We start from the raw sequence: 17,687 nt of genomic DNA, 5'->3' as shown, positions 1-17,687 counted from the left end.
TCTGTACCTTACCTAACTGAAACTGTTCTGTACTGTACCTTATATTTCCATTTGGCCTCCGCCTGTTTCTTGTTCTGTTCTCGGATCTCAATCTTCTCCAAATCGTTCTGCTTACAGGTCCCCGACATACTCAGGATGTTGTTAGCCACCTGGGGGAGCAGGGAGCAGCTGTTGGAGAAATGCCTGCACACCCTCCAAGAGGAGGGTTGACCATCCCTGATGTAGAGGTGTAGAGCACGACTGGTCCAGTCATGTTATTCATGGTCAAAGTTGCCTTGCCCGTCTTGGGCTGATCCATCTTGACTGACATGTAAATAATGGTTAAAGGGACATTTCTAAAAATGTTCAACTTCATCTCAAGCACCACCTCAACATCCAGGGTTTTTCTTTATTTGTACTATTTTCTACATTGTAGAAAGCAAAGCTGTCATCAATGCAAAGGGTGGCTATTTGAAGAATCTAAAATACATTTTGATTCGTTTAACAATTTCTTTTATTCTACGATGTAGAAAAATAGTAAAAATAAAGAAAAACCCTTGAATGAGTAGATGTTCTGAAACTTTTGACCGATAGTGTATGTGGAAAATGTTTACAGTAAAAAAGATAAAGAAAGATAAGTGTTTTTAAATTACATCATCGGACGAATACTGAACAATTACTAAGACAATTACTAGACATTTATCTTCCTTTTACTAGAAAACAGACTATATTTTCACATATGTTAATATTGGAGTGGTGCTGGAGATGATGAAGTTGAAAAATGTTTAAGTTTCCCTTTAAACATGGTATTAGAAGTGAATAAGTTGTGGTTGTTATTGCTCTCACCTTGCCCCCCATCTTGCCCTTCTTGGGTTGGTCCATCTTGCTGAGGATGTCCTTGGCGTGAGACTCTAGAGCTGCCAGGCTGGAGGGCTTCGATGGAGGAGGGGGAGGGGGGACCTCCTTCTCTTTCTTTCCTTTCTTGTTCCCTCCCTCCTTCACTTTGGGGACCTTGGGAGGTTTGGGGGCCTTGGGCATTTTGGGCGGCTTGGGTGGCTTGGAGGCCTTCTTCCTAGCTGGTTTTTCCCGGAGGGGAGGGGAGGGAGAGGGGACGCTGGAGGGGGAAGCAGGGTCCTCAGGCTCTGATGGGGCAGCAGGGGGTTCCTCCACTGGAGCCTTGCTGCTCAAATCACTCTTAATGGCTTTTGCCGCATTCTGAACGACAACAACACAATGACATGGTAATTTATCCAAAAATACTCACTTTTCTAATTTCACTCTGAACCATGACCACAGTCTGAGCTGTCACTCTGAACCATGACCACAGTCTGAGCTGTCACTCTGAACCATGACCACAGTCTGAGCTGTCACTGAACCATGACCACAGTCTGAGCTGTCACTCTGAACCATGACCACAGTCTGAGCTGTCACTGAACCATGACCACAGTCTGAGCTGTCACTGAACCATGACCACAGTCTGAGCTGTCACTCTGAACCATGACCACAGTCTGAGCTGTCACTCTGAACCATGACCACAGTCTGAGCTGTCACTCTGAACCATGACCACAGTCTGAGCTGTCACTCTGAACCATGACCACAGTCTGAGCTGTCACTCTGAACCATGACCACAGTCTGAGCTGTCACTCTGAACCATGACAACAGTCTGAGCTATCAAATCAAATGTATTTATATAGCCCTTCGTACATCAGCTGATATCTCAAAGTGCTGTACAGAAACCCAGCCTAAAACCCCAAACCGCAAGCAATGCAGGTGTAGAAGCATGAGCTATGAGTTCATAGGACAGTTAGTAACATAGTTCAGATAACCTAGTTCACTACAACACCCATGATGCAGTTGAAACAGTTGAAGTCGGAAATCTATATACACCTTAGTCAACTACATATAAACTCAGTTTTTCACAATTCCTGACATTTAATCCTAGTAAATATTCCCTGTCTTAGGTCAGTTAGGATCACCACTTTATTTGAAGAATGTGAAATGACAGAATAATAGTAGAGAATGATTAATTTAAGCTTTTATTTCTTTCATCACATTCCCAGTGGGTCAGAAGTTTACATACACTCAATTAGTATTTGGTAGCATTGCCTTTAAATTGTTTAACTTGGGTCAAATGTTTCAGGTAGCCTTCCACAAGGTTCCCACAATAAGTTGGGTGAATTCTGTCCCATTCCTCCTGACAGAGCTGGTGTAACTGAGACAGGTTTGTAGGCCTCCTTGCTTGCACACACCTTTTCAGTTCTGCCCACACATTTTCTATAGGATTGAGGTCAGGGCTTTGTGATGGTCACTCCAATACCTTGACTTTGTTGTCCTTAAGCAATTTTGCCACAACTTTGGAAGTATGCTTGGGGTCATTGTCCATTTGGAAGACCCATTTGTGACCAAGCTTTAACTTCCTGACTGATTTCTTGAGATGTTGCTTCAATATATACACGTCATTTTCCGTCCTCATGATGCCATCTATTTTGTGAAGTGCACCAGTACCTCCTGCAGCAAAGCCCCCCCACAACATGATGCTGCCACCCCCGTACTTCACGGTTGGGATGGTGTTCTTTGGCTTGCAAGACTCCCCCTTTTTCCTCCAAACATAACGATGGTCATTATGGACAAACAGTTCTATTTTTGTTTCATCAGACCAGAGGACATTTCTCCAAAATGTATGATCTTTGTCCCCATGTGCAGCTGCAAACCGTAGTCTGGCTTTTTATGGTGGTTTTGGAGCAGTGGCTTCTTCCTTGCTGGGCAGTCTTTCAGGTTATGTTGATATAGGACTCGTTTTACTGTGGATATAGATACTTTTGTACCTGTTTCCTCCAGCATCTTCACAAGGTACTTTGCTGCTGTTCTGGGATTGATTTGCACTTTTCGCACCAAAGTACATTAGTCTCTAGGAGACAGAACGTGTCTCCTTCCTGAGAGGTATGATGGCTGCGTGGTCACATGGTGTTTATACTTACTACTACTTACTACGTACTATTGTTTGTACAGATGAACGTAGTGCTTTCAGGCGTTTGGAAATTGCTCCAAAGGATGAGCAAGACTTACGGAGATCTATCATTTTTTTTCTGAGGTCATGGCTGATTTCTTTTGATTTTCCCATGATGTCAAGCAAAGAGGCTCTGAGTTTGAAGGTAGACATCCACAGGTACACCTCCAATTGACTCAAATTAAGACATCAGAAGCTTCTAAAGCCATGACATCATTTTCTGGAATTTTCCAAGCTGTTTAAAGTCACAGTCAACTTCGTGTATGTAAACTTCTGACTCACTGGAATTGTGATACAGTGAATTATAAGTGAAATAATCTGTCTGTAAACAATTGTTGGAAAAATTACTTGTGTCATGCACAAAGTAGATGTCCTAACCAACTTGCCAAAACTATAGTTTGTTAATAAGAAATGTGTGGAGTGGTTGAAAAACAAGTTTTAATGACTCCAACCGAAGTGTATGTAAACTTCCGACTTCCAACTGTATAGGTTATGTCTGTACTGTTAATGTCAGATTTTCTCTACGTATCTCTCAACTACAACAGGCCATTGGATACCTGACCAGTAGAATAGATCAGTACAGAGCAGGTAAGGACAGGGCAAGGTGGCATTGAGCAGGTTAGGGTCATACCTCTGAGATCCTGATCTCCTTGGCCAGGTCCTTGATGAGCTGAGTGGGCTTCATGTTCTCTGGAAGCTCATCCTCGTGTTCTAACAGAGCCTGGAGGAGAGACCCAGTACATGAAACACAGTCAACAGAGCCTGGAGGAGAGACCCAGTACATGAAACACAGTCAACAGAGCCTGGAGGAGAGACCCAGTACATGAAACACAGTCAACAGAGACTGGAGGAGAGACCCAGTACATGAAACACAGTCAACAGAGCCTGGAGGAGAGACCCAGTACATGAAACACAGTCAACAGAGCCTGGAGGAGAGACCCAGTACATGAAACACAGTCAACAGAGCCTGGAGGAGAGACCCAGTACATGAAACACAGTCAACAGAGCCTGGAGGAGAGACCCAGTACATGAAACACAGTCAACAGAGCCTGGAGGAGAGACCCAGTACATGAAACACAGTCAACAGAGCCTGGAGGAGAGACCCAGTACATGAAACACAGTCAACAGAGCCTGGAGGAGAGACCCAGTACATGAAACACAGTCAACAGAGCCTGGAGGAGAGACCCAGTACATGAAACACAGTCAACAGAGCCTGGAGGAGAGACCCAGTACATGAAACACAGTCAACAGAGCCTGGAGGAGAGACCCAGTACATGAAACACAGTCAACAGAGCCTGGAGGAGAGACCCAGTACATGAAACACAGTCAACAGAGCCTGGAGGAGAGACCCGGTACATGAAACACAGTCAACAGAGCCTGGAGGAGAGACCCAGTACATGAAACACAGTCAACAGAGCCTGGAGGAGAGACCCAGTACATGAAACACAGTCAACAGAGCCTGGAGGAGAGACCCAGTACATGAAACACAGTCAACAGAGCCTGGAGGAGAGACCCAGTACATGAAACACAGTCAACAGAGCGATAGTAGCTGTAGTAGCAGCTAACATTGGTCGACAGGACATCACAAGACTGTGTGACGCTTACTCTCTAAAGACTGTGGAAAGAAAGAAGGACAACGGGACATATTGTCCAATATAAAGGTGGGATTTAGGGAGTACAGGTAGAACTGATGGGTGAGGTAACAAACGTTACCTGTTTCTTGGTCCAAGCTCTAAAAGCTCCGTTGATGATCTTAGCTCCGTGGACCAGGTAGGCAGCTGGTTGCTTGTTGGACTTGTGTAAACCTGCAACAAGAGAGAATATTGTTAGACAGCTCTCTCTTGGTAAACAGGACATTTGACCTCAAAGGGACAAACTGTTCAAATAAAGGTTAAATTAATTGGATTCTGTTCATTCACTGTGAGAACATTGATTGAGACTCATTTTTTCATAAATGCCTCTTTCTATTGTAAGACAGTGGCTCCCTCTAGCCTAACTGCTGTCAGTAAACTAATTAACCAATCAAAACACATCACGTTTCAGAGAGCGGCTCCCTCTAGCCTAACTGCTGTCAGTAAACTAATTAACCAATCAAAACACATCACGTTTCAGACAGTGGCTCCCTCTAGCCTAACTGCTGTCAGTAAACTAATTAACCAATCAAAACACATCACGTTTCAGAGAGCGGCTCCCTCTAGCCTAACTGCTGTCAGTAAACTAATTAACCAATCAAAACACATCACGTTTCAGAGAGCGGCTCCCTCTAGCCTAACTGCTGTCAGTAAACTAATTAACCAATCAAAACACATCACGTTTCAGAGAGCGGCTCCCTCTAGCCTAACTGCTGTCAGTAAACTAATTAACCAATCAAAACACATCACGTTTCAGAGTCCGGTCTCCATACATTTCGTACACAGACAGCAGGGAAATATAAATCTCTATTGAAACTGAATCTGGTTGACAGAAAACATCTGATTAGACCAGTAAACTCCTGGAAGATGTTACTGCAAGCTGAAGGCCGTTTAAATCAGACACATGCCTCTCCTTCCCTTCCCTCCCTGCCTGCCTGCCTGCCTGCCTGCCTGCCTGCCTCCCTCCATCCCTCCATCCCAGACATATGCCTCTCCCTCCCTCCCTCCCTCCAGTAAACTCCCTCCATCCATCCACCTCTCCCAGACGTAAACTAATTAACCAATCAAAACACATCACGGCCTCCCTCCCTCCCTCCCTCCCTCCCGCCCCTCCCTCCCTCCCTCCCTCCCTCCCTCCATCCATCCACCTCTCCCAGACATATGCCTCTCCCTCCTTCCCGCCCTCCCTCCCTCCCTCCATCCATCCACCTCTCCCAGATATATGCCTCTCCCGCCCTCCCTCCCTCCCTCCATCCATCCACCTCTCCCAGACATATGCCTCTCCCTCCCTCCCTCCCTCCCTCCCTCCCCTCCCTCCCTCCCTCCCTCCCCCCTCCATCCCTCCATCCCTCCATCCATCCATCCATCCACCTCTCCCAGACATATGCCTCTCCCTCCCTCCCTCCCTCCCTCCATCCCTCCATCCATCCATCCATCCATCCACCTCTCCCAGACATATGCCTCTCCCTCCCCCTCCCTCCCAGCCTGCCTGCCCCCCTCTCTCCCACCCTGCCTGCCTCTCGCCCTCCCAGCCTGCCTGCCTCCCTCCATCCATACATATGCCTCCCCCACCCACAAGAAAAGAGTTACAGGTCTGTACACTGCTCTATTCGCAGGGGAAATAAGCTGAACAAGTTTTCAGGATATTCAGGTCTTCTGTGGAGGAGGATCAGAATGATTATGAGATTGTTATGGGTGAACTGGACAATTAGTTAGTGCCCAAAGTGAACACTATTCATGAAAGAGCCTGCTTTCATCAACGCACCCACAAGCCCATGGAAACCCCAGAGGGATACATCAGAAGCCTATACCAGATAGATGTTACAAGCCTTTCAACACTGCCAAGAACTCAAATATCCAGGACAGGTTGGTCATAGGGAGATGTCAGAGAAGTGTCAACTAACGCCTGACTTGACACTCGACAAAGCGGTACGCTTGTGAAGCAGTCAGAGCAAGTCAAGGGACAGCTCAGGGAAGTAGCATACAAACGAGCAGTGCACAATGACAAACAGACACAGAAATGGACAAAACAAAGGGGATTAAACAAAATGACATAATGTGAACAGGATGCTTCAGATGTGGTAAGGTACATGCTAAAGAGGACAGATGTGGTAATGCTAAAGAATGTCGCAGCTGTAGAAAGCTAGGGCATTTCGCAGTCGTTTGTTGCTACTGCGTGGTTAAAGAGGTTACAGCACCCAACAAGAATGGAGGAGAGGGTGAGTTCAATTTCCTGGGAGTTACAGATGTTGATGACTAAAACAATGACAGTTAAACTGCAAATAAAAGGTACAACAACAGACTTTAAGACTGACACCGGGGCAGTGTCATATCCGGAAAATACTTAGGGCACACTGAAAAACATGCCACCACTGAAAAGTAACTAAACCAGACAGGCCAGGGTGGAAACTGGGACACTTTACAGATACTACTGAACTGTATGGATACTTTTACAGATACTACTGAACTATATGGGTCACTTTACAGATACTACTGAACTCTATGGGTCACTTTACAGATACTACTGAACCGTATGAGTCACTTTACAGATCATACTGGACAGTGTGGGTCACTTTACAGATACTACTGAACTCTATGGGTCACTTTACAGATACTACTGAACTCTATGGGTCACTTTACAGATACTACTGGACTCTATGGGTCACTTTACAGATACTAATGAACTCTATGGATCCCTTTACAGATACTACTGAACTATATGGGTCACTTTACAGATACTACTGAACTCTATGGGTCACTTTACAGATACTACTGAACTATATGGGTCACTTTACAGATACTACTGAACTCTATGGGTCACTATACAGATACTACTGAACAGTATGGGTCACTTTAAAGATACTACAGAACCGTATGGGTCACTTTACAGATACTACAGAACCGTATGGGTCACTTTACAGCTACTACTGAACCCTATGGGTCACTTTACAGATACTAATGAACTCATGGGTCACTTTACAGATACTTCTGGACTGAATGGGTTACTTTACAGATACTACTGAATTGTATGGGTCACTTTACAGATACTACTGAGCCTTATGGGTCACTTTACAGATACTACTGAACCGTATGTGTCAGTTTACAGCTACTACTGAACCATATAGGTCACTTTACAGATACTAATGAACTCTATGGGTCACTTTACAGATACTAATGAACTCTATGGGGCACTTTACAGATACTAATGAACCGTATGAGTCACTTTACAGATACTACTGAACTATATGGGTCACTTTACAGATACTACTGAACTCTATGGGTCACTTTACAGATACTACTGAATTATATGGGTCACTTTACAGATACTACTGAACTCTATGGGTCACTTTACAGATATTACTGAACCGTATGAGTCACTTTACAGATACTAATGAACTCATGGGTCACTTTACAGATACTACTGAACCGTATGGGTCACTTTACAGATACTAATGAACTCTATGGATCCCTTTACAGATACTACTGAATTGTATGGGTCACTTTACAGATACTACTGAGCAGTATGGGTCACTTTACAGAAACTACTGAACCGTATGTGTCAGTTTACAGCTACTACTGAACCATATAGGTCACTTTACAGATACTACTGAACTCTATGGGTAACTTTACAGATACTAATGAACTCTATGGGTCACTTTACAGATACTAATGAACTCTATGGGGCACTTTACAGATACTAATGAACTCTATGGGTAACTTTACAGATACTAATGAACTCTATGGGTCACTTTACAGATACTAATGAACTCTATGGGGCACTTTACAGATACTAATGAACTCTATGGGTAACTTTACAGATACTACTGGACTCTATGGGTCACTTTACAGATACTACTGAACTCTATGGGTCACCTTACAGCTACTACTGAACCATATGGGTCACTTTACAGATACTACTGGACTCTATGGGTTACTTTAAAGATACTACTGAACTCTATGGTTCCTTTACAGATACTAATGAACTCTATGGGTCACTTTACAGATACTACTGGACTGTTTGGGTCACTTTACAGATACTACTGAACTATATGGGTCACTTTACAGATACTACTGAACCGTATGGGTCACTTTACAGATATTACTGAACCGTATGAGTCACTTTACAGATACTAATGAACTCATGGGTCACTTTACAGATACTACTGAACCGTATGGGTCACTTTACAGATACTAATGAACTCTATGGATCCCTTTACAGATACTTCTGGACTGAATGGGTTACTTTACAGATACTACTGAACCGTATGGGTTACTTTACAGATACTACTGAATTGTATGGGTCACTTTACAGATACTACTGAGCCTTATGGGTCACTTTACAGATACTACTGAACCGTATGTGTCAGTTTACTGCTACTACTGAACCATATAGGTCACTTTACAGATACTAATGAACCGTATGGGTCACTTTACAGCTACTACTGAACCCTATGGGTCACTTTACAGATACTACTGACTGAATGGGTTACTTTACAGATACTACTGAACCGTATGGGTCACTTTACAGATACTAATGAACTCTATGGATCCCTTTACAGATACTACTGAACTATATGGGTCACTTTACAGATACTACTGAACTCTATGGGTCACTTTAAAGATACTACTGAACCATATGGGTCAATTTACAGATACTACTGAACAATATGGGTCACTTTACAGATACTACTGAACTATATGGGTCACTTTACAGATACTACTGAACTCTATGGGTCACTATACAGATACTACGGAAAAGTATGGGTCACTTTACAGATACTACTGAACCGTATGGGTCACTTTACAGCTACTACTGAACCCTATGGGTCACTTTACAGATACTAATGAACTCATGGGTCACTTTACAGATACTACTGGACTGAATGGGTTACTTTACAGATACTACTGAATTGTATGGGTCACTTTACAGATACTACTGAGCCTTATGGGTCACTTTACAGATACTACTGAACCGTATGTGTCAGTTTACTGCTACTACTGAACCATATAGGTCACTTTACAGATACTAATGAACCGTATGGGTCACTTTACAGCTACTACTGAACCCTATGGGTCACTTTACAGATACTACTGGACTGAATGGGTCACTTTACAGATACTACTGAACCGTATGGGTCACTTTACAGATACTAATGAACTCTATGGATCCCTTTACAGATACTACTGAACTATATGGGTCACTTTACAGATACTACTGAACTCTATGGGTCACTTTAAAGATACTACTGAACCATATGGGTCAATTTACAGATACTACTGAACTATATGGGTCACTTTACAGATACTACTGAACTCTATGGGTCACTATACAGATACTACGGAAACGTATGGGTCACTTTACAGATACTACAGAACCGTATGGGTCACTTTACAGATACTACAGAACCGTATGGGTCACTTTACAGCTACTACTGAACCCTATGGGTCACTTTACAGATACTAATGAACTCATGGGTCACTTTACAGATACTTCTGGACTGAATGGGTTACTTTACAGATACTACTGAATTGTATGGGTCACTTTACAGATACTACTGAGCCTTATGGGTCACTTTACAGATACTACTGAACCGTATGTGTCAGTTTACAGCTACTACTGAACCATATAGGTCACTTTACAGATACTAATGAACTCTATGGGTCACTTTACAGATACTAATGAACTCTATGGGGCACTTTACAGATACTAATGAACCGTATGAGTCACTTTACAGATACTACTGAACTATATGGGTCACTTTACAGATACTACTGAACTCTATGGGTCACTTTACAGATACTACTGAATTATATGGGTCACTTTACAGATACTACTGAACTCTATGGGTCACTTTACAGATATTACTGAACCGTATGAGTCACTTTACAGATACTAATGAACTCATGGGTCACTTTACAGATACTACTGAACCGTATGGGTCACTTTACAGATACTAATGAACTCTATGGATCCCTTTACAGATACTACTGAATTGTATGGGTCACTTTACAGATACTACTGAGCAGTATGGGTCACTTTACAGAAACTACTGAACCGTATGTGTCAGTTTACAGCTACTACTGAACCATATAGGTCACATTACAGATACTACTGAACTCTATGGGTAACTTTACAGATACTAATGAACTCTATGGGTCACTTTACAGATACTAATGAACTCTATGGGGCACTTTACAGATACTAATGAACTCTATGGGTCACTTTACAGATACTAATGAACCGTATGAGTCACTTTACAGATACTACTGGACTCTATGGGTCACTTTACAGATACTACTGAACTCTATGGGTCACCTTACAGCTACTACTGAACCATATGGGTCACTTTACAGATACTACTGGATTCTATGGGTTACTTTAAAGATACTACTGAACTCTATGGTTCCTTTACAGATACTAATGAACTCTATGGGTCACTTTACAGATACTACTGGACTGTTTGGGTCACTTTAAAGATACTACTGAACTATATGGGTCACTTTACAGATACTACTGAACCGTATGGGTCACTTTACAGCTACTACTGAACTATATGGGTCACTTTAAAGATACTACTGAACCGTATGGGTCACTTTACAGATACTAATGAACAATATGGGTCACTTTACAGATACTACTGCATTGTATGGGTCACTTTACAGATACTACTGAACTATATGGTTAACTTTACAGATACTACTGAACTCTACGGGTCACTTTACAGATACTACTGAACTATATGGGTCACTTTACAGATACTACTGAACTCTATGGGTCACTATACAGATACTACTGAAAAGTATGGGTCACTTTACAGATACTACTGAACCGTATGAGTCACTTTACAGATACTACTGAACAGTATGGGTCACTTTACAGATACTAATGAACTCATGGGTTACTTTACAGATACTAATGAACCGTATCAGTCACTTTACAGATACTACTGGACTCTATGGGTCACTTTACAGATACTACTGAACTCTATGGGTCACTTTACAGATACTACTGAACTCTATGGGACACTTTACAGATACTACTGAACAGTATGGGTGACTTTACAGATACTACTGAACCGTATGAGTCACTTTACAGATACTACTGAACAGTATGTGTCACTTTACAGATACTACTGAACTCTATGGGTCACTATACAGACACTACTGAACAGTATGGGTCACTTTACAGATACTACAGAACCGTTTGGGTCACTTTACAGATACTACAGAACCGTATGGGTCACTTTACAGCTACTACTGAACCCTATGGGTCACTTTACAGATACTAATGAACTCATGGGTCACTTTACAGATACTTCTGGACTGAATGGGTTACTTTACAGATACTACTGAGCCTTATGGGTCACTTTACAGATACTACTGAACCGTATGTGTCAGTTTACAGCTACTACTGAACCATATAGGTCACTTTACAGATACTAATGAACTCTATGGGTCACTTTACAGATACTAATGAACTCTATGGGGCACTTTACAGATACTAATGAACCGTATGAGTCACTTTACAGATACTACTGAACTATATGGGTCACTTTACAGATACTACTGAACTCTATGGGTCACTTTACAGATACTACTGAATTATATGGGTCACTTTACAGATACTACTGAACTCTATGGGTCACTTTACAGATATTACTGAACCGTATGAGTCACTTTACAGATACTAATGAACTCATGGGTCACTTTACAGATACTACTGAACCGTATGGGTCACTTTACAGATACTAATGAACTCTATGGATCCCTTTACAGATACTACTGAATTGTATGGGTCACTTTACAGATACTACTGAGCAGTATGGGTCACTTTACAGAAACTACTGAACCGTATGTGTCAGTTTACAGCTACTACTGAACCATATAGGTCACTTTACAGATACTACTGAACTCTATGGGTAACTTTACAGATACTAATGAACTCTATGGGTCACTTTACAGATACTAATGAACTCTATGGGGCACTTTACAGATACTAATGAACTCTATGGGTAACTTTACAGATACTAATGAACTCTATGGGTCACTTTACAGATACTAATGAACCTATGGGGCACTTTACAGATACTAATGAACTCTATGGGTAACTTTACAGATACTACTGGACTCTATGGGTCACTTTACAGATACTACTGAACTCTATGGGTCACTTACAGATACTACTGAACCATATGGGTCACTTTACAGATACTACTGGACTCTATGGGTTACTTTAAAGATACTACTGAACTCTATGGTTCCTTTACAGATACTAATGAACTCTATGGGTCACTTTACAGATACTACTGGACTGTTTGGGTCACTTTACAGATACTACTGAACTATATGGGTCACTTTACAGATACTACTGAACCGTATGGGTCACTTTACAGATATTACTGAACCGTATGAGTCACTTTACAGATACTAATGAACTCATGGGTCACTTTACAGATACTACTGAACCGTATGGGTCACTTTACAGATACTAATGAACTCTATGGATCCCTTTACAGATACTACTGGACTGAATGGGTTACTTTACAGATACTACTGAACCATATGTGTTACTTTACAGATACTACTGAACTTGTATGGGTCACTTTACAGATACTACTGAGCCTTATGGGTCACTTTACAGATACTACTGAACCATATGTGTCACTTTACAGATACTACTGAACCATATAGGTCACTTTACAGGGAACCTACAGAGTGGTGTGATCTCAGAGATCAGGGAGACTACAGAGTGGTGTGATCATAGAGATCAGGGAGACTACAGAGTGGTGTGATCTCAGAGATCAGGGAGCCTACAGAGTGGTGTGATCACAGAGATCAGGGAGCCTACAGAGTGGTGTGATCATAGAGATCAGGGAGACTACAGTGTGTGTGATCATAGAGTTCAGGGAGACTACAGAGTGGTGTGATCATAGAGATCAGGGAGCCTACATAGTGGTGTGATCACAGAGATCAGGGAGCCTACAGAGTGGTGTGATCTCAGAGATCAGGAGCCTACAGAGTGGTGTGATCATAGAGATCAGGGATACTACAGAGTGGTGTGATCATAGAGATCAGGGTGCCTACATAGTGGTGTGATCACAGAGATCAGGGAGCCTACAGAGTGGTGTGATCACAGAGATCAGGGCGCCTACAGAGTGGTGTGATCTCAGAGATCAGGGAGCCTACAGAGTGGTGTGATCACAGAGATCAGGGAGCCTACAGAGTGGTGTGATCTCAGAGATCAGGGAGCCTACAACGTGGTGTGATCATAGAGATCAGGGAGCCTACAGAGTGGTGTGATCTCAGAGATCAGGGAGACTACTGAGTGGTGTGATCATAGAGATCAGGGAGCCTACAGAGTGGTGTGATCTCAGAGATCAGGGAGACTACTGAGCAGTGTGCTCCTATGGTCCTGGTAACCAAGAAGAACAAAGACCAGCTGAGGGTATGTGCTAACCTGAGAAGGTTAAACAAATCAGAGAAAAGGGAGAAATCCATTGTACCCACCATAGACGATATCCTGACAAAGCTGGCTGCTGCCAAGGTGTTGTCTCTTTCAGATGCAGCCAGTGGCCTCTGGCAGATTCCACTAGACAGAGAGAGTGCCAAGCTTACCACATTCATAACGCCTTTTGGAAGATACTATTTATACAGACTTCCATTTGGCATCAGTAGTTCCCAGACATCTTCCGGGCGAGATGACAGAGCCCCTGAAGGACCAAGAAGGTGTGGCCATTTTTTGATTTACAGATACTACTGATGATATACTTCTACTCAGACACGCCAGCGGATCAGGAAGTGAGACTCCAGAACACCCTATACACACTGGAGAAAGCAGGTTTGAAGGTCAACCCAGACAAATGTCTACTGCGTCAGAAATGGCTTAACTACCTTGGACACTATACTGACGAGGATGGCATTTGTCTTGATGAGGCCAAAATCCAGGCCATTACCCAGCTGGAGCCTCCAAGAAAAGTGTCTGATCTAAGGAGGATCCTGGGTATGATTCACTACCTAGGCAGGTACCAACTGGGTCCAGCCAATGGCAACAAACCCCTCAACGACCTGCTCAAGAGTGACTCTACATGCACATGCAGTGCAGGAGGAAGCTTTAAGAATGTTAAGCAACTCGTCACAGAGTCCCCAGTACTGGCATTCTATCATATCAAATCAAGATGTATTTGTCACATGCACCGAATAAACCTAACCGTGAAATGTTTACTTACAAGCCCTTAACCAACAGTGCAGTTCAAGAAGAGTGAACCATAGTCAAGAAGAGTTAAGAAAATATCTACCAAATAAACTAAAGTAAAAAAATATGAAAAGTAACACCATAAAATAACAATAACGAGGCTCTATACAGGGGGTACCAGTACAGAGTCAATGTGGAGGCTATATACTATACTATTGTAAAGTGGCTGTTCCACTGGATGTCAGAAGGTGAATTCACCAATTTGTAAGTCGCTCTGGATAAGAGCGTCTGCTAAATGACTTAAATGTAAATGTAAATATACAGGGGGTACCAGTACAGAGTCAATGTGAAGGCTATATACATGGGTTACCAGTACAGAGTCAATGTGGAGGCTATATACAGGGGTACCGGTACAGAGTCAATGTGGAGGCTATATACAGGGGTACCAGTACAGAGTCAATGTGGAGGTTATATACAGGGTATTACGGTACAGAGTCAATGTGTGATAGTGATAGTGTGATAGTCTCCGTTAAAAGTGCAGAGAGCATCATGAAGAACAAGGAACACACCAGGCAGGTCCGAGATACTAATGTTGTGAAGAAGTTTAAAGCCGGTTTGGATACAAAAATTTCCCAAGCTTTAAACATCCCAAGGAGCACTGTGCAAGTGATAATATTGAAATGGAAGGAGTATCAGACCACTGCAAATCTACCAAGACCTGGCCGTCCCTCTAAACTTTCAGCTCGAGGAGAAGACTGATCAGAGATGCAGCCAAGAGGCCCATGATCACTCTGGATGAACTGCAGAGATCTACAGCTGAGGTGGGAGACTCTGTCCATAGGACAACAATCAGTCGTATATTGCACAAATCTGGCCTTTATGGAAGAGTGGCAAGAAGAGAGCCATTTCTTAAAGATATCCTTAAAAAGTGTTGTTTAAAGTTTGCCACAAGCCACCTGGGAGACACACCAAACATGTGGAAGAAGGTGCTCTGGTCAGATGAAACCAAAATTGAACTTTTTGGCAACAATGCAAAACGTTATGTTTGGCGTAAAAGCAACACAGCTCATCACCCTGACCACACCATCCCCACTGTCAAACATGGTGGTGGCAGCATCATGGTTTGGGCCTGCTTTTCTTCAGCAGGGACAGGGAAGATGGTTAAAATTGATGGGAAGATGGATGGAGCCAAATACAGGACCATTCTGGAAGAAAACCTGATGGAGTCTGCAAAAGACCTGAGACTGGGATGGAGATTTGTCTTCCAACAAGACAATGATCCAAAACATAAAGCAAAATCTACAATGGAATGGTTCAAAAATAAACATATCCAGGTGTTAGAATGGCCAAGTCAAAGTCCAGACCTGAATCCAATCGAGAATCTGTGGAAAGAACTGAAAACTGCTGTTCACAAATGCTCTCCATCCAACCTCACTGAGCTCGAGCTGTTTTGCAAGGAGGAATGGGAAAAAATTTCAGTATCTCGATGTCCAAAACTGATAGAGACATACCCCAAGCGACTTACAGCTGTAATCGCAGCAAAAGGTGGCGCTACAAAGTATTAACTTACGGGGCTGAATAATTTTGCACGCCCAATTTTTCAGTTTTTGATTAGTTAAAAAAGTTTGAAATATCCAATAAATGTCGTTCCACTTCATGATTGTGTCCCACTTGTTGTTGATTCTTCACAAAAAAAACCGTACAGTTTTATATCTTTATGTTTGAAGCCTGAAATGTGGCAAAAGTTCAAGGGGGCCGAATACTTTCGCAAGGCACTGTATATACAGGGGGTACCAGTACAGAGTCAATGTGGAGGCTATATACAGGTGGTACCGGTACCGAGTCAGTGTGGAGACTATATACAGGGAGTACCGGTACAGAGTCAATGTGGAGGTTATATACAGGGTGTTATGGTACAGAGTCAATGTGGAGGTTATATACAGGGGGTACCAGTACAGAGTCAATGTGGAGGTTATAAACAGGGTGTTATGGTACAGAGTCAATGTGGAGGCTATATACAGGGTGTTACGGTACAGAGTCAATGTGGAGGTTATATACAGGGGGTACCAGTACAGAGTCAATGTGGAGGCTATATACAGGGGGTACCAGTACAGAGTCAATGTGGAGGCTATATACAGGGTGTTATGGTACAGAGTCAATGTGGAGGCTATATACAGGGTGTTACGGTACAGAGTCAATGTGGAGGTTATATACAGGGGGTACCAGTACAGAGTCAATGTGGAGGTTATATACAGGGGGTACCAGTACAGAGTCAATGTGGAGGGTATATACAGGTGGTACCGGTACCGAGTCAGTGTGGAGACTATATACAGGGAGTACCGGTACAGAGTCAATGTGGAGGTTATATACAGGGTGTTATGGTACAGAGTCAATGTGGAGGTTATATACAGGGGGTACCAGTACAGAGTCAATGTGTAGGTTATAAACAGGGTGTTATGGTACAGAGTCAATGTGGAGGCTATATACAGGGTGTTACGGTACAGAGTCAATGTGGAGGTTATATACAGGGGGTACCAGTACAGAGTCAATGTGGAGGCTATATACAGGGGGTACCAGTACAGAGTCAATGTGGAGGCTATATACAGGGTGTTATGGTACAGAGTCAATGTGGAGGTTATATACAGGGTGTTACGGTACAGAGTCAATGTGGAGGTTATATACAGGGTGTTACGGTACAGAGTCAGTGTGGAGACTATATACAGGGGTACCGGTACAGAGTCAATGTGGAGGCTATATACAGGGGCACCAGTACAGAGTCAATGTGGAGGCTATATACAGGGTGTTATGGTACAGAGTCAATGTGGAGGCTATATACAGGGTGTTATGGTACAGAGTCAATGTGGAGGTTATATACAGG

At 42.9% G+C, this 17,687-nt stretch overlaps 1 protein-coding gene across 1 annotated transcript in view; it reads right to left on the bottom strand.

The window, feature by feature from the left end:
- Window positions 1–17,687, bottom strand: part of LOC135540448 (lysine-specific demethylase phf2-like) — a 226,971-nt gene that overhangs the window by 91,166 nt on the left and 118,118 nt on the right. Inside the window, exons 11-14 of the mRNA XM_064967078.1 lie at window positions 4,700–4,791; window positions 3,618–3,707; window positions 826–1,194; window positions 39–149 (exon numbers count right to left, since the gene is read on the bottom strand). Of these exons, the coding sequence (XP_064823150.1) occupies window positions 39–149; window positions 826–1,194; window positions 3,618–3,707; window positions 4,700–4,791 (662 nt within the window). The remainder of the gene's footprint in view (window positions 1–38; window positions 150–825; window positions 1,195–3,617; window positions 3,708–4,699; window positions 4,792–17,687) is intronic.

This window comes from Oncorhynchus masou, chromosome 5 (genome assembly GCF_036934945.1).
Source record: "Oncorhynchus masou masou isolate Uvic2021 chromosome 5, UVic_Omas_1.1, whole genome shotgun sequence".
Lineage (NCBI taxonomy): Eukaryota > Metazoa > Chordata > Actinopteri > Salmoniformes > Salmonidae > Oncorhynchus > Oncorhynchus masou.
Note: the sequence above shows the minus strand (reverse complement) of the source record. Positions and strands in the feature narration are given on the sequence as shown.